General features: G+C 41.6%; 1 protein-coding gene and 1 long non-coding RNA gene across 2 annotated transcripts; both read left to right on the top strand.

The window, feature by feature from the left end:
- The first annotated feature begins 3,989 nt into the window (after nucleotides 1-3,989).
- On the top strand, nucleotides 3,990-6,521 carry LOC311037518. The gene is made up of 3 exons (XR_014599973.1): nucleotides 3,990-4,187; nucleotides 6,211-6,315; nucleotides 6,450-6,521. It is a non-coding gene; the product is annotated as an uncharacterized lncRNA (long non-coding RNA).
- A 172-nt stretch (nucleotides 6,522-6,693) lies between these two features.
- On the top strand, nucleotides 6,694-10,391 carry LOC311037460 (uncharacterized protein). Its single transcript, XM_084046635.1, has 12 exons — nucleotides 6,694-6,767; nucleotides 6,854-6,964; nucleotides 7,180-7,528; nucleotides 7,640-7,925; nucleotides 8,039-8,272; nucleotides 8,608-8,687; nucleotides 8,776-8,880; nucleotides 9,016-9,215; nucleotides 9,445-9,612; nucleotides 9,721-9,965; nucleotides 10,083-10,120; nucleotides 10,348-10,391. The coding sequence occupies exons 1-11, from the start codon at nucleotides 6,724-6,726 to the stop codon at nucleotides 10,106-10,108; spliced, it is 1,848 nt and encodes a 615-aa protein (XP_083902761.1). The 5' UTR covers nucleotides 6,694-6,723; the 3' UTR covers nucleotides 10,109-10,120; nucleotides 10,348-10,391.
- The last annotated feature ends 14,472 nt before the right edge of the window (nucleotides 10,392-24,863 follow it).

Raw genomic sequence — 24,863 nt, 5'->3', positions numbered from 1 at the left:
GGATGCCAATTCAGAACCTCTGCCCCCATTTCAATACACGCCGTCTCCGTTTGTAGATGTGTGTGTGTGTGCGCGCGCACACGGAAATTACTTCAACGCGTGTGTGTGTGTGTGTGTGTGTGTGTGTGTGTGTGTGTGTGTGTGCAGTACTGTGCGTCTTCTGATTATTAAAAGACGCATCCAACTCACCATTCGTGTGTCCACATGCACTGTTGTGCAAACACACAAAAACAGCCGCCATCTCCACACACATTCCTTGTGTGTGTGTGTGTGTGTGTGTGTGTGTGTGTGTGTGTGTACGAGCGCAACAACACACAAACGGCCGCCATTTTGACCAGATTGTACAGGGTCACACATTTCCGTATAACACCCACCACCGAAAAGATACTCATAATAAAATAACAATATTAAATAACAATATATTGCCCATTTCCCCCCAGCCATTTCGCCATTTAGATATGTATATATATATAGAGAGAGAGATAGATAGAGATAGAGATAGAGAGATAGACAGATAGATAGATAGATAGATAGATAGATATCCAGTAAAGTGCAGTACTTGAGCACATGTAGTTATTTACTCACCTCTGTAATTTAATTCATGACTCCCAGGATCCATTCTCTTTTGGACTCCTCTTAGGACATGCTTATGTCTCCTACAGACTACGCTAGGCTACTTTACAGGTCACACTTGGACCATTGATAGGCAGGAGTAGGCAGCTTTAGCTTTGTAAAAGGTGTGAATGGGCCAGCCAATGTATCACTTCAGTAACGTCACTGGCGGCCGGCGGCTGTGTCTATTGTTGTCGGAGCAGAATTAATTTTCCTGGCAAATCTTCACTGACCGGGCCATGGCCCCACTAGCCCTCATGACGCTACGCCAGTGATCGGCGCTGCCAAGTGGTCTCTACGTGGGCGTGGGCGCTACGTGGGCGTGGACGCTACGTGGGCGTGGGCGCTAGATGTGAGGCCGGCGCAGCCGGCCGAACTTCTAGTTATAACAATACATAACACATATATAACACATTATATAACATATATAACACATTTTTACATTTATAACATTATTATAACATTATATAACACATTGTAACATTTATAACATTATTAGTTCAATGGATTTACATCAATGTTGTGTTTTTACAGTCAGTCAGTTAGTTAGTTATTTAGTTGGTGTGTGAATGAGTATTTTCTTGATTAGAGTAGTTCTTCACTGCAGTATTGATACTTTTACTTAAGTAAAACATGTGAGTACTTTTCCCACCACTGATATTATATTATAATGTTTTGTTAGAAGCGTTTAGTCCAAATAGTAATATATAATAATAATAATATTAATAATAATAATAGTAATATATAATAATAATAATATTAATAGTAATATATAATAATAATAATAATAGTAATATATAATAATAATAAGGGTAATAATAATAATAATAATAATAATAATAATAATAATAATAGTAATAATAATAATAATATATAATAATAATACTATTATTGGTGATGGTTTGAAATGGCTTGTGGTTCTAGATCAGTGGTTCCCAACCCGTGGACCGGGTAGAAGTCCGGTAATCAAAATTTGCTTGAGTAAAAGTACAAAAGTATTGGTATCAAAATGGAGTTAAAGTACCAAAAGTAGAAAGTACTAATTTACGCAGAAATCTTCCATTTCATGTATTCAAAATGTTTAAAATCATTTGAAAATAGCAGATGTGACGCATTGTGAGCTTGTAGATCTGCTATTTTCAAATGGCCAAAGTATATATAGGGCTGAGGTGGTTAATGTATGTTTTGTAATAATAATCACAATCTACAAAGTAACTAGTAACTAAAGTTTTCAAATAATTGTAGTGGAGTAAAAGTACAATATTTGCCTCTGAGATGCAGTGAAGTAAAAGTAAAAGAGTCTTTATTCTAACAGCAGACCTGCAGTTTGACACTTTGTCCACACGAGGGCGACAAAGACGGTTGAATAAAACCAGATGGACAGAGCAGTTCCATTGAAACCAGAGAGAAAACAACTGCATGTTTTACACATTAATGTAAATATTAGGGATGTCCGATATTATCGGCCTCCCGATATTATCGGCCGATATTAGCATAAAAATTGATATCGGGAAAATATCGGTATCGTTTTTTGAAAAAAAATTTTTTTTTTTTTTTTTTTTTTTTGCTTTATAAATAAGTTACAGGAGTTCTTACTGTATATGGTGTGTGTGATATGAAATTTGAGCTTACCCTAATCACAATAATCCCCGCATATATCGGTATCGGTTGATATCGGTATCGGTAATTAAGAGTTGGACAATATCGGTATATCGGTTATCGGTAAAAAAGCCAATATCGGACAACCCTAGTAAATATCATATATATGTATTACACATCATATACATTAGACATTCAACATCATGTACATTTATTAAACATGGATACATTTATTAAACATGGATACATTTATTAAACATGGATACATTAGATCAAATTAAAAAAAGTTAGTGTGAGTGCAGATTTCAAAGCTACCCTATGTGACACCATAGCAACCAACCAGCCAATCACAGCCTGGACCGTCCCGCCTGGCTATGGGATGCACACATACACTTTTTTTTAGAACAAGACTTATGTGTCAGTTCATTCACGTGATGACGGTGGCCAGACACACACTTTTATGAATGGCGTGACGTCACGCTGCTAACGGCTGCAGCCTGCGGGAAGGGGCGGGGCGGTCTGCAGACAGCAAGCTCTGCAGACAGGCCTGCAGAGCCAGCAGGACCGACATTACTGCCCCCTAGTGTTTCGGTGAGTCATGTATACTCGTATTGGGGCAAACGCAGTCCCCACCAAAATACTAGGAGGAGTAGGGAGGTGGCTTGTGTCTGCAGACCTGTCTGCAGACACAGGATCTGCAGACCTGTCATCCAAGGTTGCAGCCGTTACTACTTGGGAAAGTTGGCGTCTTGTCGGAGTGACCCCATAGACAGGTTTCCTGTTAGTAAACATTGAGAGGAATATGACCGCGCAGAGGAGGGGGAAGCCTATGGGTGCGTTTGGAAATTACGCACCGGAGCACACTCGCCTATTAGTTTGTATTGGCCAGTGCGCTCACTGCCGCTCAGGGCTGTATTTTCGAACGCGCCTTTCACCCGGGCATGCGCAGATTGCGCATTCTGCTCTGTGATGACGTCGCGCGGAAATCCGTCTATACTGACGATGTAAACAGTAGGTTTAAAAGGCCAGCCGCTCGTTTCACTCCCAAACCTGGCAACGCTGGCCGTAACGGAAGGCTGCGACGGAGATGTAAAAATCCACGGCTTGATGTCATCAAAAGCACATAAAAAGTCAAATCTAAACGTTATTGGGTCACAAACAGCACAAAGAGAACATCCGTTGGGGCTCGCGTGACCCATATAGTCCACACAGTCGCTTCTTTTGGGCTTTGTTTTCCCAGACCGGGTCGCTCGATTCTCTCCCACAGTCTGGCAACGCTGGCTGCGGGCCGGGAGAGAGACAGACACGCGTGTACGCATGTTTGCTTGTCAGACCAATCACAGCCCTTGCTGACTCTGTCCCTCCCCTTAAATCCACGCCTCCTGCGCTGCTCGTATCACTTCTCAAGTTATCGTGCGGATGCTACGTCTCTATTTCAATTATTACGTTGGTGCTATAGGCAACATTTTCATGAAAACGGACGCTAAAATTAAGAAAATTAAAAAAAATCGTTTTTATTATTATTATTTTTCTTCAAATCATGTTTATCTTCAATAATATCCACAAAGATCGCAAAATAATCTTCTAACAATCATTTTGAAGCTTTTTGTACTTGTGTCGGCCCGACACGGTTTATAATTCTATTCTATTCTTTTATATGCGTTGATAAGGTCTGGATTAGATGCATTTCGTTATCAGCCAATCACATGACTGCTTCGGAGAAGTTGGTCCGGTGTTGCCAGACCCTGCCTTTGTACGCATTGCAGAGTAGGAAAGATGGCGTCTGTGACTGACTGCGCGGCTACACAGCCAAGCAAGAAGAAAGTGAAAACAAAGTACCAATCTACCATTGCTGCCGATAAACGGAGAGGAAAGACCAGGGTAAACATTGGAGCAGCTTTCCCCCGTTGGAGCGTGGTGAAAGACTCCATGGGTTTGAAGAGCCATGGTGACGTCGCTACGTTCCTTCTGGATCGGTAAGCTAAGCTAAGTTGCTAACTAGTCTAGTACTGTGTCGTCATATCGTCGATATAGGTGTACATAATCACTGCTTGTTTTATCTCCGGTTTCAATTGTAATGCTTGCCACAATAAGTACATTTATTTACCTACAATTTTACTATTAGCCTGTTCCTCCTTCTCTCCTTCTCCTTTTGTACATATTTCTCACTCTTCATACCAGTAACCTGTAAACTGATTGTATGACATTCTATAGTAGTTGTGTATATCTGTCTGTCTCTTATATGTCATCATGATTTGTGTGCATGGGGAACTCATTTGAAACAAGCTCTGTGCTTTTATGAGTCTTCCAGTTTAGTAGACCTTGTATTGTGAATTTGTACTTCCATGTACTGTTGTTCTCATGTCTTACTAAATAAAGTACATCAATCAATCAATCAATCAATCAATCAATCAATCCTATTTTAGCCATGTAGCCTATGGCTCCTGTTAGCTATTAGCTTGTTTGTTTGTAGAGAGGCTGACTGGCCCAAAGGCACAACAACGTGCCTATAATCTGAAGAGAGAGATGAAGCTGGGACCCCTTAGCTGAGAGAGAGATGAAGCAGGGACCCCTTAACTAAGAGAGAGATGAAGCAGGGACCCCCATTACATAGTATCAAATTGTGTTGCAGATTTCAACTTTTCATAGTTTCATAGACTTGTTTGACAGTACTATCATCAGTGTTTACAAAAATAGCAGATCTACAAGCTGACGACGTGTGTTGTCAGCTTGTAGATTGGCACTTTTCTGTGAATGTTCCTCCCAGAATAGGGGGTCAGGGTTCCAAGTGGTATAATAACCCTGAGGACCCCTGCTATATAGTGTGTATAGTTTCAATGTACAGATTATTTATTTGTGGATATTATACTGTTTAGACTGATGATAGGTTCTTGGTTTACCTATGATCCTAGATTACTATTTCTTTGCATTTGATGTATTACCTTGTGTTTACCTTGCTGACTGTAAATCACTCTGGATTAGGATAAATCACTCTGGATTATAGCGGTGACTTCAGTAACCCCTTTACCTGACTACACAGTTTTCTAGAAAACTGCAAGAGAAAAAGAAAAACATTGCCATGATGTTGTGAATGAATGATGATAACCTGGTACGCAGAAGAGCACCTGGACATGTGACTTGGTGCGCATGGCGCCCGTCCCGTTTTGTCAACCGGGGGGGGGGGGTTCAGCCCGGACAGTTTTGTCAACGGGGGGGGGGGGGGGGGGTTCAGCACGGTGCCCACCGGACAGTTTTGTCAACGGGGGGGGGGGGGGGGGGGGCGAGAAAAAAAGGACGCCCTGCTTCTAAATTCCGGCGATTTTCGCCGTTTTTTTTTCTCACGCTGTTAGATAAAGCCCCCAAGGTTGGTGCCCTGTGCTGCTGCGCTGATTTTATCCGCCAGATTGGGACGTTCACGGCATATTTTGCACCATTACGGTGCGTTCATCATCGGTGACGAGTGCCATAACAGCCGCTGCTGGCTGCGTGCATGCAGCGAGGCAATGCGAGGCGATGCGAGTCATATCTCTACCCCTGTGCCTAATGGCTGTACATGGGGCCGACGGGTGCTTTAGAGTGATTGTGTGAGTGTGGCTTCAGGAAGGAAATTCAGAGCCTCGATCTCCAGGCTTTTATTTTTTAGTTTTGCTAAAAAATAAAAGCTTGGAAATTCCTGTCCCAGCTGTTGGTGCGCAAAAGCGCCTCGCGTCGCCTGATGTGGTGCGCATTTTTTATTTTGGGTGCGCATGCGCACCTGCGCACCAGTTATGTGCACCCCTGATGATAACCCCACATTACAACATAATAACAAGTGGCAATTAGTTTCCCTGAGCAGATACCCTGCTCAGTGGCCAGTGCCACTGGCACTGGCCATAACATTTCAATGAATACATATTTTTCCGGAGATGTTGTGATGTATATAGCCATCTGGCCAGTTGTGTACACCAGATGTTATTTGCTACTAACATGATTATTATGTTATGTTCATAATAAACGTAGGTACTACGCCCAAAGTGACCCACCGGCTTCCACACCCCGGAAGAAGAAGGGCCGCTTTACTCGGGCCCCTGCTGGTCCAATACCCTTTGGACTTTCCCCTCTCCAGTGGGTATTACTGTATAAATATCACATAGCCTACTGTAGATCTTCATCCAGACACTTGAATCAAAGAAGCAGATTATCAAGTGCCAAATAATGTTTATGTGAATAATAATGTTGTGACTTTTGTTGTTTTTAAGGCAGTATTATTTCCCAGGCAGAAGTGAAGACGACACGGTCTCAGCGTCAGAAATCATGAGCCTGGAAGACAGGAACAAATCATTGTGATATGTTTGCCATGCGTGTACTTGATAGCTGCTGTATGAAATCTCTGTTTACATTACTATTCACATTGTTTGGTATTGATGTATTTTATATATTATGCACGGCTCTTTACACTATAGAGTGGCATAATGTGACATTGTTACATTTCTGTTTAGCCTACATGACTTGAGTGTCCAGGAGGATCCAACCATGGACATGGATATTGAGGAGATCAATGATCTGAGGAACTGCGTGTAAGTTACAGTAACCCTATGTTGAATTGACTGATGGCATTCAGTTATTGTGTTCAGATGTTTATTACAAATTGGCTATTTGACAGTATTGACTGGGAAGATGATGATGCAGAGTCTGATGAGGATCTCCAGGATTCAGAGGCTTCTCCTGACAGTGACACTTCTGATGAAGACTATGTCCCTGGACTATGTATTCGGTATGTAATGTAACACTGCCTACTGTAGTAGTATATTTAGTAATTTAGCTCACAAATACTATAGACTATACAACTGCACTGTGTCAATGTCTGGCTATTACTACATTTAGCCCACGACCTTGTGCATCCAACCCTGCCTGTGGAGGGTCGATATGCTAAATGTACAGATTGAAAATGTATATATACATGTTTTTACTTTTTTCATTCACTGACAGGACTGGTGGTAAACTGGAGTCATGTCCCTGCATCCACGGTTTGCCGGTGATTGGGTCGGATGAAACCGTTCATGACATCCCAGATGACGAAGAGCCACCACCATTACCATCAGTGGACAGCATACCACGACACTTCCCAGAACCACTCAGGGTGGAACGTGAGGAAGACCTCATAGGGAAGCGTGCCTCCATACTGTACATGGACAGTCTGCTGGAACTGACAAAATTCCTTGTCCTACCAGTTGACAAATGTCCATATATGTGCAAGGTAACTGAGATGCAGTGCCAGTGCCGTCCACCCTATGTGGTCTCTGCCATCCCACGTGGAACTGCCTTTGTTATGGACTGGGTGAGTAATTGTTGCTCAAGTGCATGTCCTGAATTTGCATCTGAGCAAAGATCTGTTGTTGTTTCTGTGTATGGTGCATGTCAGTCCCTAATCATCATCTGTTTTACTCAGACCTGTGCCAGTGGCCATACCATTTGGAGGTGGAATTCTCAACCCACCCTCAAGTTTGGGATGCAAGCGGGAGACTTCATGTTGGCTTCCAACATTCTCTTGTCTGGGAACAACTACGCTAAAATCGCCCTCTTGTTCAAGTTCATGAACATGGGGGTGGTTGCAGCAAAGACGTTCTTCAGCATCCAGGGCTCCTACTGTGTGGCTGGCATTAAGGAGTTCTGGACAGAGAAAAGAGGGGAAGTCATCGAGCGTCTCAAAGACAAGGAGGATGTGGTGGTTGTAGGTGAGACAGTGTTGTTTGTTGATGTTTAGGTGGTTTTAGTGGCACGTTGTCTTTACTGAATTGTACATTGACAAGCCGTTCATTCATTAAAAACTGTTAACAACTATCCACAGCTGATGGAAGGATGGACAGTCCTGGCCACTGTGCTCAGTACTGTACGTACACAGTGATGGAGAACGAGTCGAGGGACATCGTTTCCGTTGTCACTGTAGACAAGCGCCAGACCCAGAGGAATTCAGTCATCATGGAGAAGAAGGCGTTTGTCGAGAGTATGACTGAACTCCTCAGTGAGCTGAAGGTGGTCGAGGTGTGCACGGATGCCCATGTGCAGATCTCGTCACTCATGGGTAAGTACCGCTAGGCGTATGTGTTAGTCAATGTGATAACTTTTCAGTATGTCACTGATAACTCAACATACTTTATTGAGGTGCCCGCTGGCCTAGCGGTCCAGGCACATACCACATCCTTTGGTAATCCAGCTTGACAGCGTGTCGCGGGTTCGAGTCCCGGTCCCGATGACCTTTGCTGTTTGTCACCCACCCCCAGCTCTCTCCCCATTTCCTGTCAGCCTACTATCCTGTCAAATAAAGGCATAGAAGCCCCCCCGCCCCCATTATTTAAAAAAAAACATACTTATTTTTTTTTTATTTTTTTTTAAACATACTCTATCTTTCTCAACCAGATCGTGGGATGTTCCCAGGTGTTCGGCACAGTTTCAACATGTGGCATGGAAGTAAGAACCTAGCTAAACGGATCACTGCTGTAAGTATTGCATCACCTGGAGAATCTTGACTAAATGTGTGTTATTTGTCAAAACTACAGTTGTGATTTGTGTCTATGTACTCTTCAGGCAGCACAGGCCACAGGACAGACTGTCTTGCTTACGTGGCTCAGGGACATTACAAGACACTTTTGGTGGGCTTGTGAGAGGGCTTCGACCTATATAGAATTCTTGGTAATGTTCAACATTATACATTTGTTGATGTTTTGGCTGAATAGCCACAGTATGATTTTGTGTGTGTGTGTGTGTGTGTGTGTGTGTGTGTGTTTGTGTGACACGTATAATGTTATATTTTGTTTATTTTATTAGGATCTGTGGCTTGGCATCCTCCACCATATCGTAAATGAGCATCGCTGGACACTGGGACACTGTCAACATGAGGAGCTTGAGAAGGACAGCGGCTCAGGCAAGGAGTGGTTGGAGTTCGGGTCAAAGGCTCTGGAGGTTCTCACAGATGTTGTGATGAACAAGCGGTGGTTGAAGACTGTGCACAAGTACCTGACCTTCAGGTGAGTAAGATAACAAGTTGACTGTAAAAATCAGGCATGCAAACAGCCCCGAGGTGAAAAAGGTGACAACATGTTGTTTTCTTTCTGGTCAGGTCTCACACAATTGCCCTTTTTGGGTTCAAAAAGGTGACTGTAGCTGAAAAGTGACACTTTTGCATGTCTGAAAAATGTCCCCTCAATGCAGAAAAAGTCAATCACCATTTCTATGAATATATTTTGTCTTACACAGATCAACTGCAGACCTCGAGTCATTCCAGAACCACATACTCATGTATGCCAGTAAACGGTTCTCATTCTCACCACCTGTTTATGAGGCCCGGACACTCCTTGCAGCGCTGGACTACAATTTCCACAATGACCGCCCTGTGAGGCAGAGAGTTGAAGATGGCAAGCAGATGTAAGTGTGATGGCACTAAACATTACAGAAGTTAAACTACACATTTCTTGTAATGTATAATTTTACTAATAAAAGTGAACTGTTATGTTGTGTTTGAAACCATAACAGGCCCAGAAGACTCTTCAAGAAGAATGCAAAGCGGTGGAGTGTTTATAACATCAGGGTCAACAAATCCTACGGTTACATTCCCGCTCTTCAGAGCCGCATTCTCTTGAAGAGAATTCTATCTGATGCAGGGCTGCCTCAGAGAAGGCCATATGGACCGGAGGACCCCAGAAGACTTGGCCTTCTGCCTGTCATCCCGCCACCCCCAATAGAGGAGCTTCTACGGACGCAAGCCAAGAGAGGTCAAGGTAGGTAGAAACACTAGATTTGTATAGTCCATGTAATTATATGTTACCTTCTGCTACTGTATAAACTGTGTTCTCAGAATTTGAAGAATAACAACAGTGTTCCATTATTTTATTCAGGTCCAGGTCCATCGGTGAACAACTGACCCAACACACAGGTAAAATGTAATTTATTTCTGCAACTTGTAGGTCTACTTTCACCTAGCTTTATTTTACTTTTTCTTTGTGTTTTTCCCCTGGAGCGAATAGAATCCTAGTGTGCTGATTTGATTATAGAACAGCTATTCTTGAATAGCGCAGACCATATTGACAAAAGGAAGTCCATATGCTTTTCAAAGTTGTTCCTGATCGATCTTTCCTCCTTTTGTCTCCCTATTTCTCCCAGGTGAGAGATGTTCACGGTAGTCGTGCCTATCTTGGTGCCTGGACTGCTTCGTCGGAACAGGATCTGATGGACACCGTCATGACCCCCCACCATCTGCTGATGCCAGGCTAGCTGCAGAACTTGGTGCAGACAACCAGGAGTAATAGTAGTTACAACCAGGAGAAAAGTAGTTGATGTCCATAACAATCATTTGAAACACTTTATCCATTTATATGTTGGCTATTCAAAAATAGCAGATCTACAAGCTCACAGCATGTCACCTGCAAGCTTGTATATCTGCTATTTTTGAAGATATTTGAAAAATTGGTCCCTGGCACAAAACATTTTCAGATGGGGGTCCGCGACCAAATATATATCAATTTGGGGGTCCTTGGCACTAAAAAAAACTTTGAGAACCACTGTCATATAGGATAAAGTATATATAAGTATAGATCAGTATTCCATACATTATAAACTCAAACTGCTGTGAGGTTCCGTTTGGAACCTACCCTCATGAGCTTTCAAACAGATTTATTTTTGGACATACACAGTAAATAACAAGGGTAAAGAAGTTGGACAACAAGGTATCAGAGAAAATAATTAGCAAAACGTAGCTAAAGGCTAAAACTAGCTACTGGAACATTACATTACAGTCATTTAGCAGAACATTTCAATATAACATCATGAAACAACCTCACAAAGTAACCTAAAATACTGTACCTCGCCAGAGTTGCCACTCGACATCATGCTTGCAGCTTGTCTCCTTCACAAGAATAACTGCACTGCAGAAGGGGGTTTCTCCGCCAAAAGCCCAACCTGGCAACCCACGGAACCGAACGCTAGCAGCCTTTAGCCACTAGAGGTCGCACTTCCCCAAAAACGCAAAATGTAAATATTGGGAAAAAAACGGGCCAGACTTGTCTATGGCTCCTGTAAGTAATTTACCTTTGAACAGAAATTAAAATATAAATTCATAGCTAAATGATTGCAATTGTTCTTTTACACTGTTGGAAAGCCTGATTCCTCTTTACAATGAGGTGCAACTATTCGTGGAATGAGTGACACAGCTTAACGTTTGTCAGGATACTCATTTCATGAAGCACTATTCTTACAAGTTGTAACTCGGTGTAAGTTATCACTCCATAGTGACGTGGGATGTATAAACCACAGACCACACATAAGTAGACTGGCCACACACCCAGAATAAATTGTTTAAGACTACGCCATTGAATTTAGGGCCGTCACGCTTCTTTCTCATAGAGCTCTATTAAATCAGATGATGGGGGTGGGAGGGGTTTGAAAGAGCTTCAGTAGAGAGCTGATGACAATTGCTCTGCACCGGTAGAAATAATTATCTTTTTTCTTTTCTTTCTCATCATAGGTCGGAACTAACATGATGGAGTATTTGGAGCAGGCCAGAGCGTCCAGGTCGTGCCCGTTCGTGCTGCTGCTATCGGATGGGATGCAAGCTCTCAAGCCTTTGTGATCATCTCAGGGAAGGCTATTGAGACGGAGACGGCTCTTGCAGCTGTGGACACATGTTTCAAAACCTTTTATGTCTTTGACATTCAATATACATGTCAGTGTTTGCCTACTTGGCAATTCTTCCAGGATGTCGTCTATGGACTCGAGGGAACTGTTTCCCCAGCGGTGAAGTTCCTGAAGACGCAAATACTTGCTTGCAAGTAGATTGACCTGGATCCCCCCCACCATCTCTGCCTTTCTCTCCCCTCTCCCCTGCTCTGATCACATCCTTGGTAACTTTAGAAAGGGTCCACTTTAATTGTTAACTTATCAGCCAGATGTTGTCCAGTGCCACTGAATTCCTGTGGTGATTTGGTGGCAGAAAGATTAGAAATCTGTCTGGCGCAGTCCTCATTCAAGTCCTTGTTCGAGGACTTTAATGATTCGAGGGTTGATACATTGCTTGTTGCCATATTATTTCTAGGGTTGTAATGATTCCAGTTACATATTGTGAAGAATGGCAGGCTCCGTTCACTTAGAGCACTGTGCACTCTGTCTTCTCCTTTCAGAGATGAGACGTTTTTCATTTGTTCATACATAACGGTTGTTGTTCATAAGTGTTTACAAACTCCTATGGTCATTCTCTAATCTCTAATACATTTTGTCAGTGAAAGCTGATGTTTTGGAGCTGTTACAAAGAGGGGAAATGTTGTGGAATTTTATGTGACCGTTTAGTGTCATTACATTTTACATTTTATGTCAGTGAAATGGAAAGCTAATGTTTTGATGCTGTTTAAAAGGGGAGAAATGTTGTGAAATTTTATGGGAATTTTATATTTTGATGTGTTAAATTCTGTGACTAGAATTTTAATAAATCATTATTGTTACATTGGTGTGAGAATATATTTGATCAAGAAAACAAACAAAGGATCAGAGGTGAGTAAATGCCAACAAATTGTGATAATGTGATACTTTTGTTAAATTAATGACCATGAGTTGTGCCAATGAAATGTCGATTATAAAAGGGAACAACCCATTATAATTAGTAATAAAAAATAATAATGCATTAACAACCTGACTTGCTGGGTTTAAAGAAGTCTTAATTGGGTTATATGAACAACCTATTGTTGGGTATAAATAACATTTAATTGGGTTATATAAACAACCTATTGTTGGGTAAGTGAACCAACCCAACAACCCAACTTGTTGGGTTTAAAGAACCTTTAATTGGGTTATATAAACAACCCAAACCCAATAAACAACCCAATCTGACAGACCTCTGTCTGTCTGACAGACAGACAGACAGACAGACAGACAGACAGACAGAATGACACACACACGCACGCACGCACGCACACGCACACACACACACACACACACACACACACACACACAATTCAATTCAATTCAATTCAAAGGGCTTTATTGGCATGAGAAAACATACGTTTACATTGCCAAAGCAAAAAGCACAATACAACAATACAGCAATACAATCAAAACAAAAAATGTACATTTGAAAGTCAGAATCTTCAATAGATCAATTTCTATGTACCAAGATCACTGGGTGCAGGTATAGTGCAGGAATATACACAATGATTAGTCTTTAGGGTGGTTGTGTTCCGTTCGATATCCTTCTCCTATCACAACAACTCACGAATCTTGCTGCTGTGTTTGCACATTGTTGTACTTCGCCCAGCAGATATGGGAGTTTTTTGTCGTTGGTCATGTTTTCAAAGTCTCTGTGTGTGGTTGTAACCTGTGGGAAGTATGTGTCTCTGATGTCTTGGTACAATGGACAGACGGTTAGGAAGTGTAGCTCGGTTTCCACTTCCTTTTGTGTGCAGTGGGTGCACACACACACACACACACACACACGTCACATGATGTATTTATTGTTCTGAATGTTTTGTCTTTGTAATATATTTGTTTTGTCTCACACAGTAAAACAATGAGTTGAGATGAATGAATAAATGTAATAAAATAAAGTCTGACTTTGTCTGTTTCTTTATAGAACTGAACCACAACACACCTATTATTATCATTATTAAACATATATTGAAAGTAGCCGATCTACAAGCTCACAACACGTCACACTGCGACGTGTTGTGAGCTTGTAGATCGGCTACTTTCACTATATTTAAATAGGGGCTTAAGTGGTCAAATATAATATGTTTTCCCTTCCTACAAATGTAGTCAAAGTCATGTGCTTGCAAATAATAATAATAATAATAATGATGACAACAATAATAACAATATTGTCCATAAAGTGGGGAGTACATGTACTTGAGTACATGTACTTTATTACTTTAGTTACTGTCAGTACATTAGTTCTAGCTCTATGTACACAACAGCAGCTGCAGTACACACATGTGGCCCGAGGAGGGCAGTGCTACTCCGTATATTAAACCGTTACCTCTTGACGCGTAGAGCTCTCTGCTATAAAACTACACGCACGCCGTTTGATGACGTCATCTAAAGCGACAACTGCAGGTGAAGGAGCAGCAGAGAGAGCAGAAAGCATTGAAATCACTTTAATGATCAGATTAAAGAACATCTAGAACAGTTAATATTAACTCTAAATGGACGGAATAATGGAGGTGGACGGCAGTTTGATGGAGGGGGTGAGTTTATGTAACAATAACATACATACATACATACAGCTAAAGATAGCATTACTCAGCTAATGCTAGCTGTGCTACCAGGAAGACTGGGCACTAAGGGGACTGGGCACTAGAGAGACTGGGCACCAACATGTTAAACTGGTTCATTTACCCCCAAAGAAATGTAAATAGTTAATAATCAGGAAGTAATGTAATTAAACATGATTAGAGGATGCTGGAACATTCGACCATTAAGGCACAATATTTCTATAATTGGCTACAAATCGCTACAAAACCTGTATACTCAGTCATTTTGGGCATAAATAAGAAGTTGAATGATAAGTGTAGGTCTGATAATGATGTAATGTATACATTATTATTATTACACACTCCTTTGGTGTGTGTAGGACTCTGTTAAACATGTTCTACCAGTCAGTGGTGGCCAGCACAGTGCTGTATGCGGTGGTATGTTGGGGGGGTAATATCAAGGAAGGCGACAGCAGGAGGCTGAATAGGCTTATCAAGAAAGCTGGATCTGTCCTGGGTACCACCTTGAATACTGTGGAGGAGGTGGCCAATAGCAGGATGAAGACTAAACTCCTGGCCATCATGGACAATCCCTCCCACCCCCTACATGACACTGTGAAAGGGCAGAAAAGCTCCATTAGCAACAGACTGAAACACCTAAGCTGTAAGAAGGAGCGCTATAGGAGATCTTTCCTGCCTACAGCAATAAGACTGTACAACTCCACATCTGGTTGTCTTGATCAGGCTGATCAGGCTGTTTAGGATGAGGGATGTGGGATGCAAGCCATCAGACTCTTTAGTAGTGTTTGGTCTGTCAATTGTCCATTTTTAATTTTGTAGGTTGACTATGCTTAGATGCCTATTTTAGATGTTTTATATTACTATAATGTGTTTTTATTTTCTTATTTTTATTGATGTCTCTATGAGAGTTGCTGTAACATCTTAATTTCCCCTCGGGGATGAATAAAGTACCTACCTACCTACCTACCTACCTATTATTATTATTATTATTATTATTATTATTATTATTATTATAATGATGTACCTGCATGTTCACATCATGTATACTTTAAGAACATTTAACAAATTCGTCCAATTAAACATGGAGATGCCCACTCTTCCTTAGTGCCCACTCTCTTCCTTAGGGCCCACTCTCTTCCTTAGTGCCCACTCTCTTCCTTAGTGCCCACTCTCTTCCTTAGTGCCCACTCTCCTCCTTAGTGCCCACTCTCTTCCTTAGTGCCCACTCTCTTCCTTAGTGCCCACTCTTCCTTAGTGCCCACTCTCTTCCTTAGTGCCCACTCTCCTCCTTAGTGCCCACTCTTCCTTAGTGCCCACTCTCCTCCTTAGTGCCCACTCTTCCTGCGGTGTATTGTTGTGTTTTTGTCTACTTTTATTTGTATTTAAGTCAGTGGTTCTCAAAGTGGGGTCCAGGGGTCCTTGAGGGGCTTCCAGGGGGTCCCCAGCTAAAATATTAAAGGGATACTTCACTCTCAAACATGTTTGTGGTCATTTTAACATCTAAATAAAATAATATAGCCCTTTAACATGGTTACAATGGAGTTTGATGAATCTAACATGGTTCAAATGGAGTTTGATGAATCTAACATGGTTAAAGACGCACTGAAGTGACATTTTCGGACATTTTATTTTGAAGGTTCAGCCCGAAACGTCGGCTCAACGACTCTAATCCAATCAGAAGGTCCCATCCCTTCAGGCTATGGGACGTTGGATCTCAATCACTTCAGCCGTGGGCAACACGGCTAGTGTTTGTTTACAAGTGAGAGAGAGACGGCCAGTGAAGCGCGTTTGCTACTACCTGGCTTATTTCTAACTTATAATGTTTTCAGATACATATTTTAGTGTGCAGATGAAGTTTAAAATGAGTAATACACTCATCTTCAATGAGATTCAAAACGGAGTATCTCTGTAATTAAAATCAGCTGTGTTTGAAGAACGTGCAGCTATGGGAATCAAACAGGTGCATGTAATCAAGATTCATTTATATTCACGAAGGTCGAGTTATGTCATCACGCAGCACGTTTTCGTTTACAGGAAGTAATTAAGATTGGCTTTTTAGGGACTTTAGATGTAAAAATACACAAAAATGTTTTTTTTTCATTTTTTTTGGCATCTATTGTTAGGTATGCCCATATGATGACCACGGATATGCTCTAAAAGTGTGAAAAACATATTTTTCATTTCACTACACCTTTAAAATGGAGTTTAAATTAATCTAATCTGAGTTCCCAGAAGTTTTCGCCAGCTCTCGCATAGAAACGGGAGGGGCGAGGAACTTCTGGGCCAAAACCCCTGTATTTGTGGGACAGTTCATATGAATGGCCTGTAGTTTCACTGTTTAACCCCTGCTGGTGTCAGAAAGAATTTATTTTAACGCAAGCGGATGGGTTTTTGACTAACTTTAGACTAGATTTTCATACCGTCACTATTGCCCATTGGGAACTTCCGACAGAATCGGCCACAGACGGGATTAAAACACTTCTTAATTGAAACATATGGACTAATACATTACACAAACACTCCGGACCCCTAGTTAACATTTGGGGAAAGCACCTTATATTTTCTATTGTACATGTTCAGAGAAATACAGGCTTTACTGGTGACATTCCAGGTTAAACTGAGGGGGTGGAGCTAAGACTCTAATAGATATGAAAGTAAAAGTCAGACTGGATAAAACACATAGGATAGTCTTGCTCTAAGGCTAATAAAGACACATGTAGAGAGTTTGATATTAAAGTAGACCCCATCACCCCATAATCAACGTCTGCTTGAATCCATTTCCTCCTCATTCATTATTTGATCACCTGGTTAGTGCTGATGCTGCTTACATCATGGTTAGATAATACTACTACTGTACTACTAATACAGGATAAATACTCCAGAAACACAATCAGAACAATGCTTATTGCCAAGTGTGTTTGTACATGTCAGGTATTTGTCTCCATGAGGTTGATGCATTGAAAAGAAGTTTACACAGACGGTAGTAGCATACAGTACATATACCATAATATAAATGAAATGATTGCACACATACATTTAATTTCATATTCAGTCCACATACATACACTTGGTGGAGGGGATTTGTGTGAAGGGGACCTTTTAATATTTGGAAAAACATTTAAATTATTTTTATGTAATGGCATGCCCACAGCACTGTAATATTGATGCTGCTATGTACTATGTTGCAGTGTATAATATTATGTATTCTTCTATATATAGCAGCTAATATTACACTACCATGTACTATGTTGCAGTGATGTATATAGTCTGTATACTTTTGTACTATACTATCAATGGTATGTGTGTAGCAGTGATGTGTATATAGTCTGTATTCTTCCATAGATATCACTGTATACCACTATATACATCTTACCACTGTATACATTTATACTATACTATCAATGCAGGTATGTGTGTAGCAGTGGTGTGTACAGTATATAGTCTGTATTCTTCCATAGATATCACTGTAATATTAAAGGTAGGGTAAAAGTGATATTTTTTGGTAAAAACAAAGAGCTTTATGTTAAAAGGTTGAAGCTCTATATTGTGATAGTAATCATTGCTATAGAGTGTTCAGTAACAGGGGTCTTTCCATCTCTTTAAAAAAAAAATGGTATTCCGACCTGAAAATGCATTTTATGAACAAACACTCTGTCTATAGCAATGAGACTATAGACCTATTTAACATTGATTTTAGCCAAATAAAATCACTTACCCTACCTTTTAATACTGGTATGTATGCTGGGGTATTTCATCATGTCTCACACTGTAGGTGTGTGGAGTAAAGTCTCTTTACCAACACAGAACACACTGGTTATTATAACCATTATTATGGTCAAGCAGTGATGAGAGGCTCTCTGCTGCCTCTTGTGGTCACCTTGTGCATTACAAATACAATTTAGGCATTTAGCAGACCCTCTGATCCAGAGTGTAAGATCAGAGTAAATGACATGAACCCTATAGTCAAACAAATAGCCGGCTAAATGGTCACATAAATAGAGCAAAGAAAACAAGGTAGTGCTTCAAAGAAACTAGGATGGCAGGTAAACGTCAATCCTCCTAGGATCTGTCTAAACAGCACAAAAACTAATCTCTGAATAACATGATGTGAACAAATAACCAGCATATCTCTGCATAGTATAAGTAGCATTTATTCCACATCTTAGAAGCCAGGAGGGAGAAGAGTCTCTAGGATGTGTGGCTGACATGTTATTTAATGAGATAGTTCACCTCCAAAATGTATTTTTTTTTCCTATCGATTCTTATGGAGACTTGAGTTGAATGCATGGATATTTTTTTTGTTTTTGTCACATTCCTAAGCCAATAATTTGATGACCCACAGCGGTTCCGCTGCCTACCGGTCCGCTGGTCCTCACATTATTGGCTTAGGAATGCGACAAAAACAAAAAAAATAGCCATGAATTTAAGTCTCCATGGGATGACTAATCAAAGTGTCTCTTTGGGTGAGCTGAGCTATCCCTTTAAAGCCACAATGCAAAGGAAGCATAATGATGCTTAATACTAGTTGTTTGAACTCACTGAGAAACATATCCTTGTTCATTTCAAGTTTGTTAAAGAAGTAACCCAGAAAAATAATCCTGATACTCAACCTGCTCTAGTGGCCAGCCGTAGGTGTGAAGCTCCCAGGTACAAAATGTCTGTTAACTGAACAGTATGTAGAAGCCAGGATATTACTAAAAAGTACTTGATATGCTCAACAAACCTCACCTGATTAAATAAAATGTCAGTATATCAGACGATAACAGTGTCATTCAAATATAAAGAGGACCCTTTTGGTCAAGAAGCTATTTGTTTGCATTTTAATTTAAATGTGGTGAGAGAGTAACTCCAATACTGCATTCGTTCACATCTTACCACATTATTACAACCTCATTTCACTAATGCTCAGCCTGAGTTGAATTAAATCACTGTGATAAACAGGCAATAAAGAGATGAAGACGGGTGAATCATGTTCATACCATACCATAAGGTTCCAACACTCAGAGTTAAATGAACATTGAGGATTTCACTGTGTAACCACATGTACTAACTGTAACAGTAATGTTGTGTGTTCTCTCTGCAGGCGAGACCCACTCCACCACACCTCACCTCTAGACATGGCTGACAACATCCTGGATGCTGCCTGCCAGAGAGAATCACCACAGGCTGCCAAGAGGATGAAACTGGACACTAAGGTTGGGCGATATGCCAAAATATTCCCATCGGCCATCGCCGGCCCAAAAATCGCCGATTGACGATATATTTGTGCTAGAAAAGCAATAATGTGAGAACAGCTCCCCAGTCCTTTAAGCTCGAATTATACTTTGCCGTACAGCGGGTCGCGTGTCAAAAATAGCAGATCTACAAGCTCACAACGCGTCGTGGACATGATGCATTGTGAGCCTGTACATCTGCTATTTTCGGCGCGCGACCCTGTCGTACGACGGACTATACATTCGGCTGTAACACGTGCAGTGTCGGGTCAATGAAAAAAACGAGATGAGACGACATGACTGTTCCTGCACCAAGCTCACTCTCACTGACCAAACTCGTTTAGACAACAAAGAATTGTAAATCAATTGTAAATCACTTCCATAGGATATTCTTTTAGGACTAAGCTTAGATCACAGGCTAGGAGATGAAGTGAAGTTGAAGCAGAGAAGTCTACCTCAGTTTGCAGCAATGATGTGGCCAAACACACCCATCCAGGTCAACTTTTTTATATTCGGACAAATAATAAATCGTGGTGCTGCGGGATAAATCACCCGTCCGGGCCTTGCTTGATCTTGTGAGACCGGGGGACACGCGTTACTGCGTCATCAAGCTTGCAAATGCACAGTGAGGATTTGCAGAAACAGGAGCTTTAGTTTCAATTTCGTTTTTATATAAAAATATATATACAGCTGTCATCAAACGTACAGTAGCTGATAAACAGACAACTAGGAAAGCAAAACTATTCCCTATTTCCTCTGCTCTCCTCCACTCCATTCAGTAGCCCACCTACTGGGGAGGGGACTGAGTTTTGTAGCCTAGACTCGTCAGAAATAAGCGCAACAAGAGCGTGCCTTCATCATCATCAATCATTATTAGAACGGCCCAAATTGATTAACATTTCGTGCACGCTTTGTATTGCGCTTTACATTTAATTTGGCTATATTTGAAGAGTTTAATTCTCGAGGAGGTAGACCATTAGGATACATTTATTTTGCAAAATAGAATGTCAAATATCGTCTAATAAAAACATTCGCTGATTGGACTCATCCAGTAGCCGACTGCCGATCTATTCGCCCAACCTTACTGGACACTGACCATGTGAGTGCCAGCTTTCAAGCATCATTACCAGATCAGCAACTTTACTCACAGATGAATAGTAGTTTATTTATCTGATTATAAATCTCCCTCTAGTCTGGATGATGTTGTCATTGCACTTCAGGAGGACGGCACCAGAGGACGTGCACCTCTATCCTCCCTGGATGCTGAGATGTTTGTGGACCCCAACCATCCTAACAAGGTCTTAAACTTTAAGACTTCTGTTGAGACGCAGCCTGTTGAGACGCAGGTTCTGTTGAGACGCAGCCTGTTGAGACCCTTTAAGACTTAAAGGGTCTCAACAGGCTGCGTCTCAACAGAACCTTGTGTGATGTGGTTCTGTGCTGTGAGGGACAGGAGGTCCCCTGCCATCGTTATGTACTGGCCTCCTTCAGCCCTTACTTTGAGGTAAATACACACTCAGTGTTTCCCCTAGGATGAAGTTGTAACTATGGCGCCGGGAGCGCCCTATCTTTAAAAAAAATGGTTTTAATTTAAATTATATATTTTTCCAATACCAGTGGTTCTCAAACGTTTTAATTTCAAAGACCACCATAACTCTTTGAGTTACAGACTTTTAAGGTCCCATTTGGAACCTAACTAAATTTGTGTTTGATGATGTCATTGGTATGCAGGTTTCCGAACTATACATAGCCCACCAATGAGACGCAGAGTGTCTCATCTTTTTGTAGCTGTAGTTTTGTTTTGTTGTTGCCTTTGGGGCTTTTTAAATATTGTTTTTTTTGTTGATTTTGTAGATTTCTTTTTTACTCTTAAGAAGTAAAAAAAATGCCGAAATGGCACCATCTTATGATAAGCATTAGTGTGGACCAATTACAGTATATGAAAAAGTAGGTGAAGTGCTCCTTTAGGCCGAATTATACTTAGCACACGGAAAATAGTCAATATGAGCTTTCCGGTGCACAGGCACACAGCTAAGTATATATATGACTTTGTTGACTCAAATGAGGGTGCATGTGATGAAGGAAAATCAAGACAATTCAAATTATTTCATATTATTTTTCATAACAGTTTATCTGTTGCAGTTGTTGAGTTGATGTATATGACTGATAATTTTTGAACTGACACAAGTTATGTTTGTCTAACAAAATTTCTTATTAGATTGATGCAGACTTGGACAAGAAGTTGCAATTTTGCTGCTTGGCCATATGGTTGTTAGTACTCACTAGACCATACCCGGTCGACGCATCCGTGGGGGGATATGCGCACATGATCTGGCAACCCGGGAGGCAGTTCGTCCCATAGCTGGGCAGCCCCGTAACCATGGCGACAGTGTTTGACACAAAAACGCTAATAAGAAGCTGAGATTTGGTGAAATTGAAAAACGGGCTTCACAGTTAAGTTCAGATGGTAATGGTCAATGGCCAATTTACCTACTCAAGACGGTTACTAGAATTATAGTATGATGATACATTTTTGTAGGGGGCGCTATAATACCAGCTTTCATGAGGCCTAGAGATTTAGCATGGTGCATTGTTGACATTTTCTGTCAGCTGAAATCTGTCTCCCGTTGATAAAGTGACTTTAACCCTGGTGTCCTAATGCATTTTCACACTCATCTCTGTATGGCTTTCTTTTTCTTGACGTCCCTGCAGTGAATGGCAACGTGAAGGAGGATCCCATCGACAACAAAACCTCCCAGCAGATTCAGGAGCTTGTGGCCACGTTGACCAATCAGTCTGGCCTGGACATCATCCGTATCCACAAGCCTTTCCACACAGACAAGCCCAGCATCCAGGGACAGTGGCATCCTTTCACCAACCCACCTCTTTCTATTATACATTCTATAGGCCCAGTTATACCTTCTATAGGCCCAGTTATACCTTCTATAGGCCCAGTTATACCTTCTATAGGCCCAGTCACACCTTCTATAGGCCCAGTTATAACTTCTATAGGCACAGTTATACCTTCTATTGGCCCAGTTATAACTTCTATAGGCCCAGTTATCGCTTCTATAGGCCCAGTTATACCTTCTATAGGCCCAGTTATACCTTCTATAGGCACAGTCACACCTTCTATAGGCCCAGTTATACCTTCTATTGGCCCAGTTATACCTTCTATAGGCCCAGTTATACCTTCTATAGGCACAGTCACACCTTCACAGGTTACGGGCTTCACAGTTAAGTTCAGATGGTAATGGTCAATGGCTGTGTGCAAAATCAGAGCAATTGCTCCAGCCACTGATGAGAACCGGGTAGCTTCACCTACTCACTCACCACTACAGACAGACTCACCCTTACTAGAATTATAGTAGGACTAGACCATACCCGGTCGACGCATCCGTGGGGGGATATGCGCACATGATCTGGCAACCCGGGAGGAAGTTCGTCCCATAGCTGGGCAGCCCCGTAACCATGGCGACATTCTTTGACACAAAAACGCTAATAAGAAGCTGAGATTTGATGAAATTGAAAAACGGGCTTCACAGTTAAGTTCAGATGGTAATGGGCTGTGTGCAAAATCAGAGAAATTGGTCCAGCCACTGAGGAGAACCGGGTAGCTTCACGTACTCACCTACTCAAGACGGTTACTAGAATTATAGTATGATGATACATTTTTGTAGGGGGCGCTATAATACCAGCTTTCATGAGGCCTAGAGATTTAGCATGGTGCATTGTTGACATTTTCTGTCAGCTGAAATCTGTCTCCCGTTGATAAAGTGACTTTAACCCTGGTGTCCTAATGCATTTTCACACTCATCTCTGTATGGCTTTCTTTTTCTTGACGTCCCTGCAGTGAATGGCAACGTGAAGGAGGATCCCATCGACAACAAAACCTCCCAGCAGATTCAGGAGCTTGTGGCCACGTTGACCAATCAGTCTGGCCTGGACATCATCCGTATCCACAAGCCTTTCCACACAGACAAGCCCAGCATCCAGGGACAGTGGCATCCTTTCACCAACCCACCTCTTTCTATTATACATTCTATAGGCCCAGTTATACCTTCTATAGGCCCAGTTATACCTTCTATAGGCCCAGTTATACCTTCTATAGGCCCAGTCACACCTTCTATAGGCCCAGTTATAACTTCTATAGGCACAGTTATACCTTCTATTGGCCCAGTTATAACTTCTATAGGCCCAGTTATCGCTTCTATAGGCCCAGTTATACCTTCTATAGGCCCAGTTATACCTTCTATAGGCACAGTCACACCTTCTATAGGCCCAGTTATACCTTCTATTGGCCCAGTTATACCTTCTATAGGCCCAGTTATACCTTCTATAGGCACAGTCACACCTTCTATAGGCCCAGTTATACCTTCTATAGGCCCAGTTACACACACACACACACACACACACACACACACACACACACACACACACACACACACACACACACACACACACACACACACACCACAACCTAAATAAATAAAGACCAGCCCTGGGGCAATATACTGTTTTCTTACAGAAACCTGCTAGAGACTGAATATTGTTTTTAGCGATGGGCATGTGTACTTGATTTGGATGTTAGTATTTGGTCAACATATAGAGTAATCACATTCTTTTTTTATATAATTACTTTTTTAGAGTTGCCAGTTATTTTCACCCCTTTTTTTATTCCAGTTTTGTCGTTCTGCCAATGAACCCTCCCCACACATTTCTGTGTTGCCACTGCTGTTGTACCGTACTGACTCACCTGCCAGTGAGGAGCCCCCACCGGGAGGACGTAGTGCCTCCGTCCTACTCCTCCTGTTCAACACCCCCCCCCCTCTGACAGGTGTCCCCCCCCCCCCCCCCCCCCCCTCCCCCCAGCCCATTGGAGTCGCTAACACAGCTTCCCTCTCCTGAACACGGACAGTGTGTTGGTATAGAACGTGATGGATTCAAACCCCCTAGACTTCACAGAGGTGGACTTTACCCCTGCCACAACCAAGTGCCTCTGAAGTTGCTTTTGTTTTTGTTGGCTGGGACGCAGTTATGTAACTGCAGTTAAGATTTATAAATAAAAAGAATGTTAAGTGTTTTCTGTCATACATCAATCTATGATCTAACGTTACAGGCAGAATGGTGACCAGGCATACCTATATGTCCAAATAACTAATTTAGTAACTAAAGCACTCATTTAATTTGAGTGGAATAGAAACTACAGTAT

Source organism: Gymnoscopelus microlampas (genome assembly GCF_963454915.1).
Source record: "Gymnoscopelus microlampas genome assembly, chromosome: 21".
NCBI lineage: Eukaryota > Metazoa > Chordata > Actinopteri > Myctophiformes > Myctophidae > Gymnoscopelus > Gymnoscopelus microlampas.
This window is presented reverse-complemented; position numbering and strand designations above follow the sequence as displayed.

Bases quoted from the DNA above. Each gene is read 5' to 3' on its own strand.
- LOC311037460 (XM_084046635.1), top strand. From the start codon at position 6,724: ATGGACATGGATATTGAGGAGATCAATGATCTGAGGAACTGCGT. The intron at 6,965-7,179 runs GTATGTAATGTA...ATTCACTGACAG, and splicing joins GTCCCTGGACTATGTATTCG to GACTGGTGGTAAACTGGAGT. The intron at 8,688-8,775 runs GTAAGTATTGCA...TGTACTCTTCAG, and splicing joins TAGCTAAACGGATCACTGCT to GCAGCACAGGCCACAGGACA.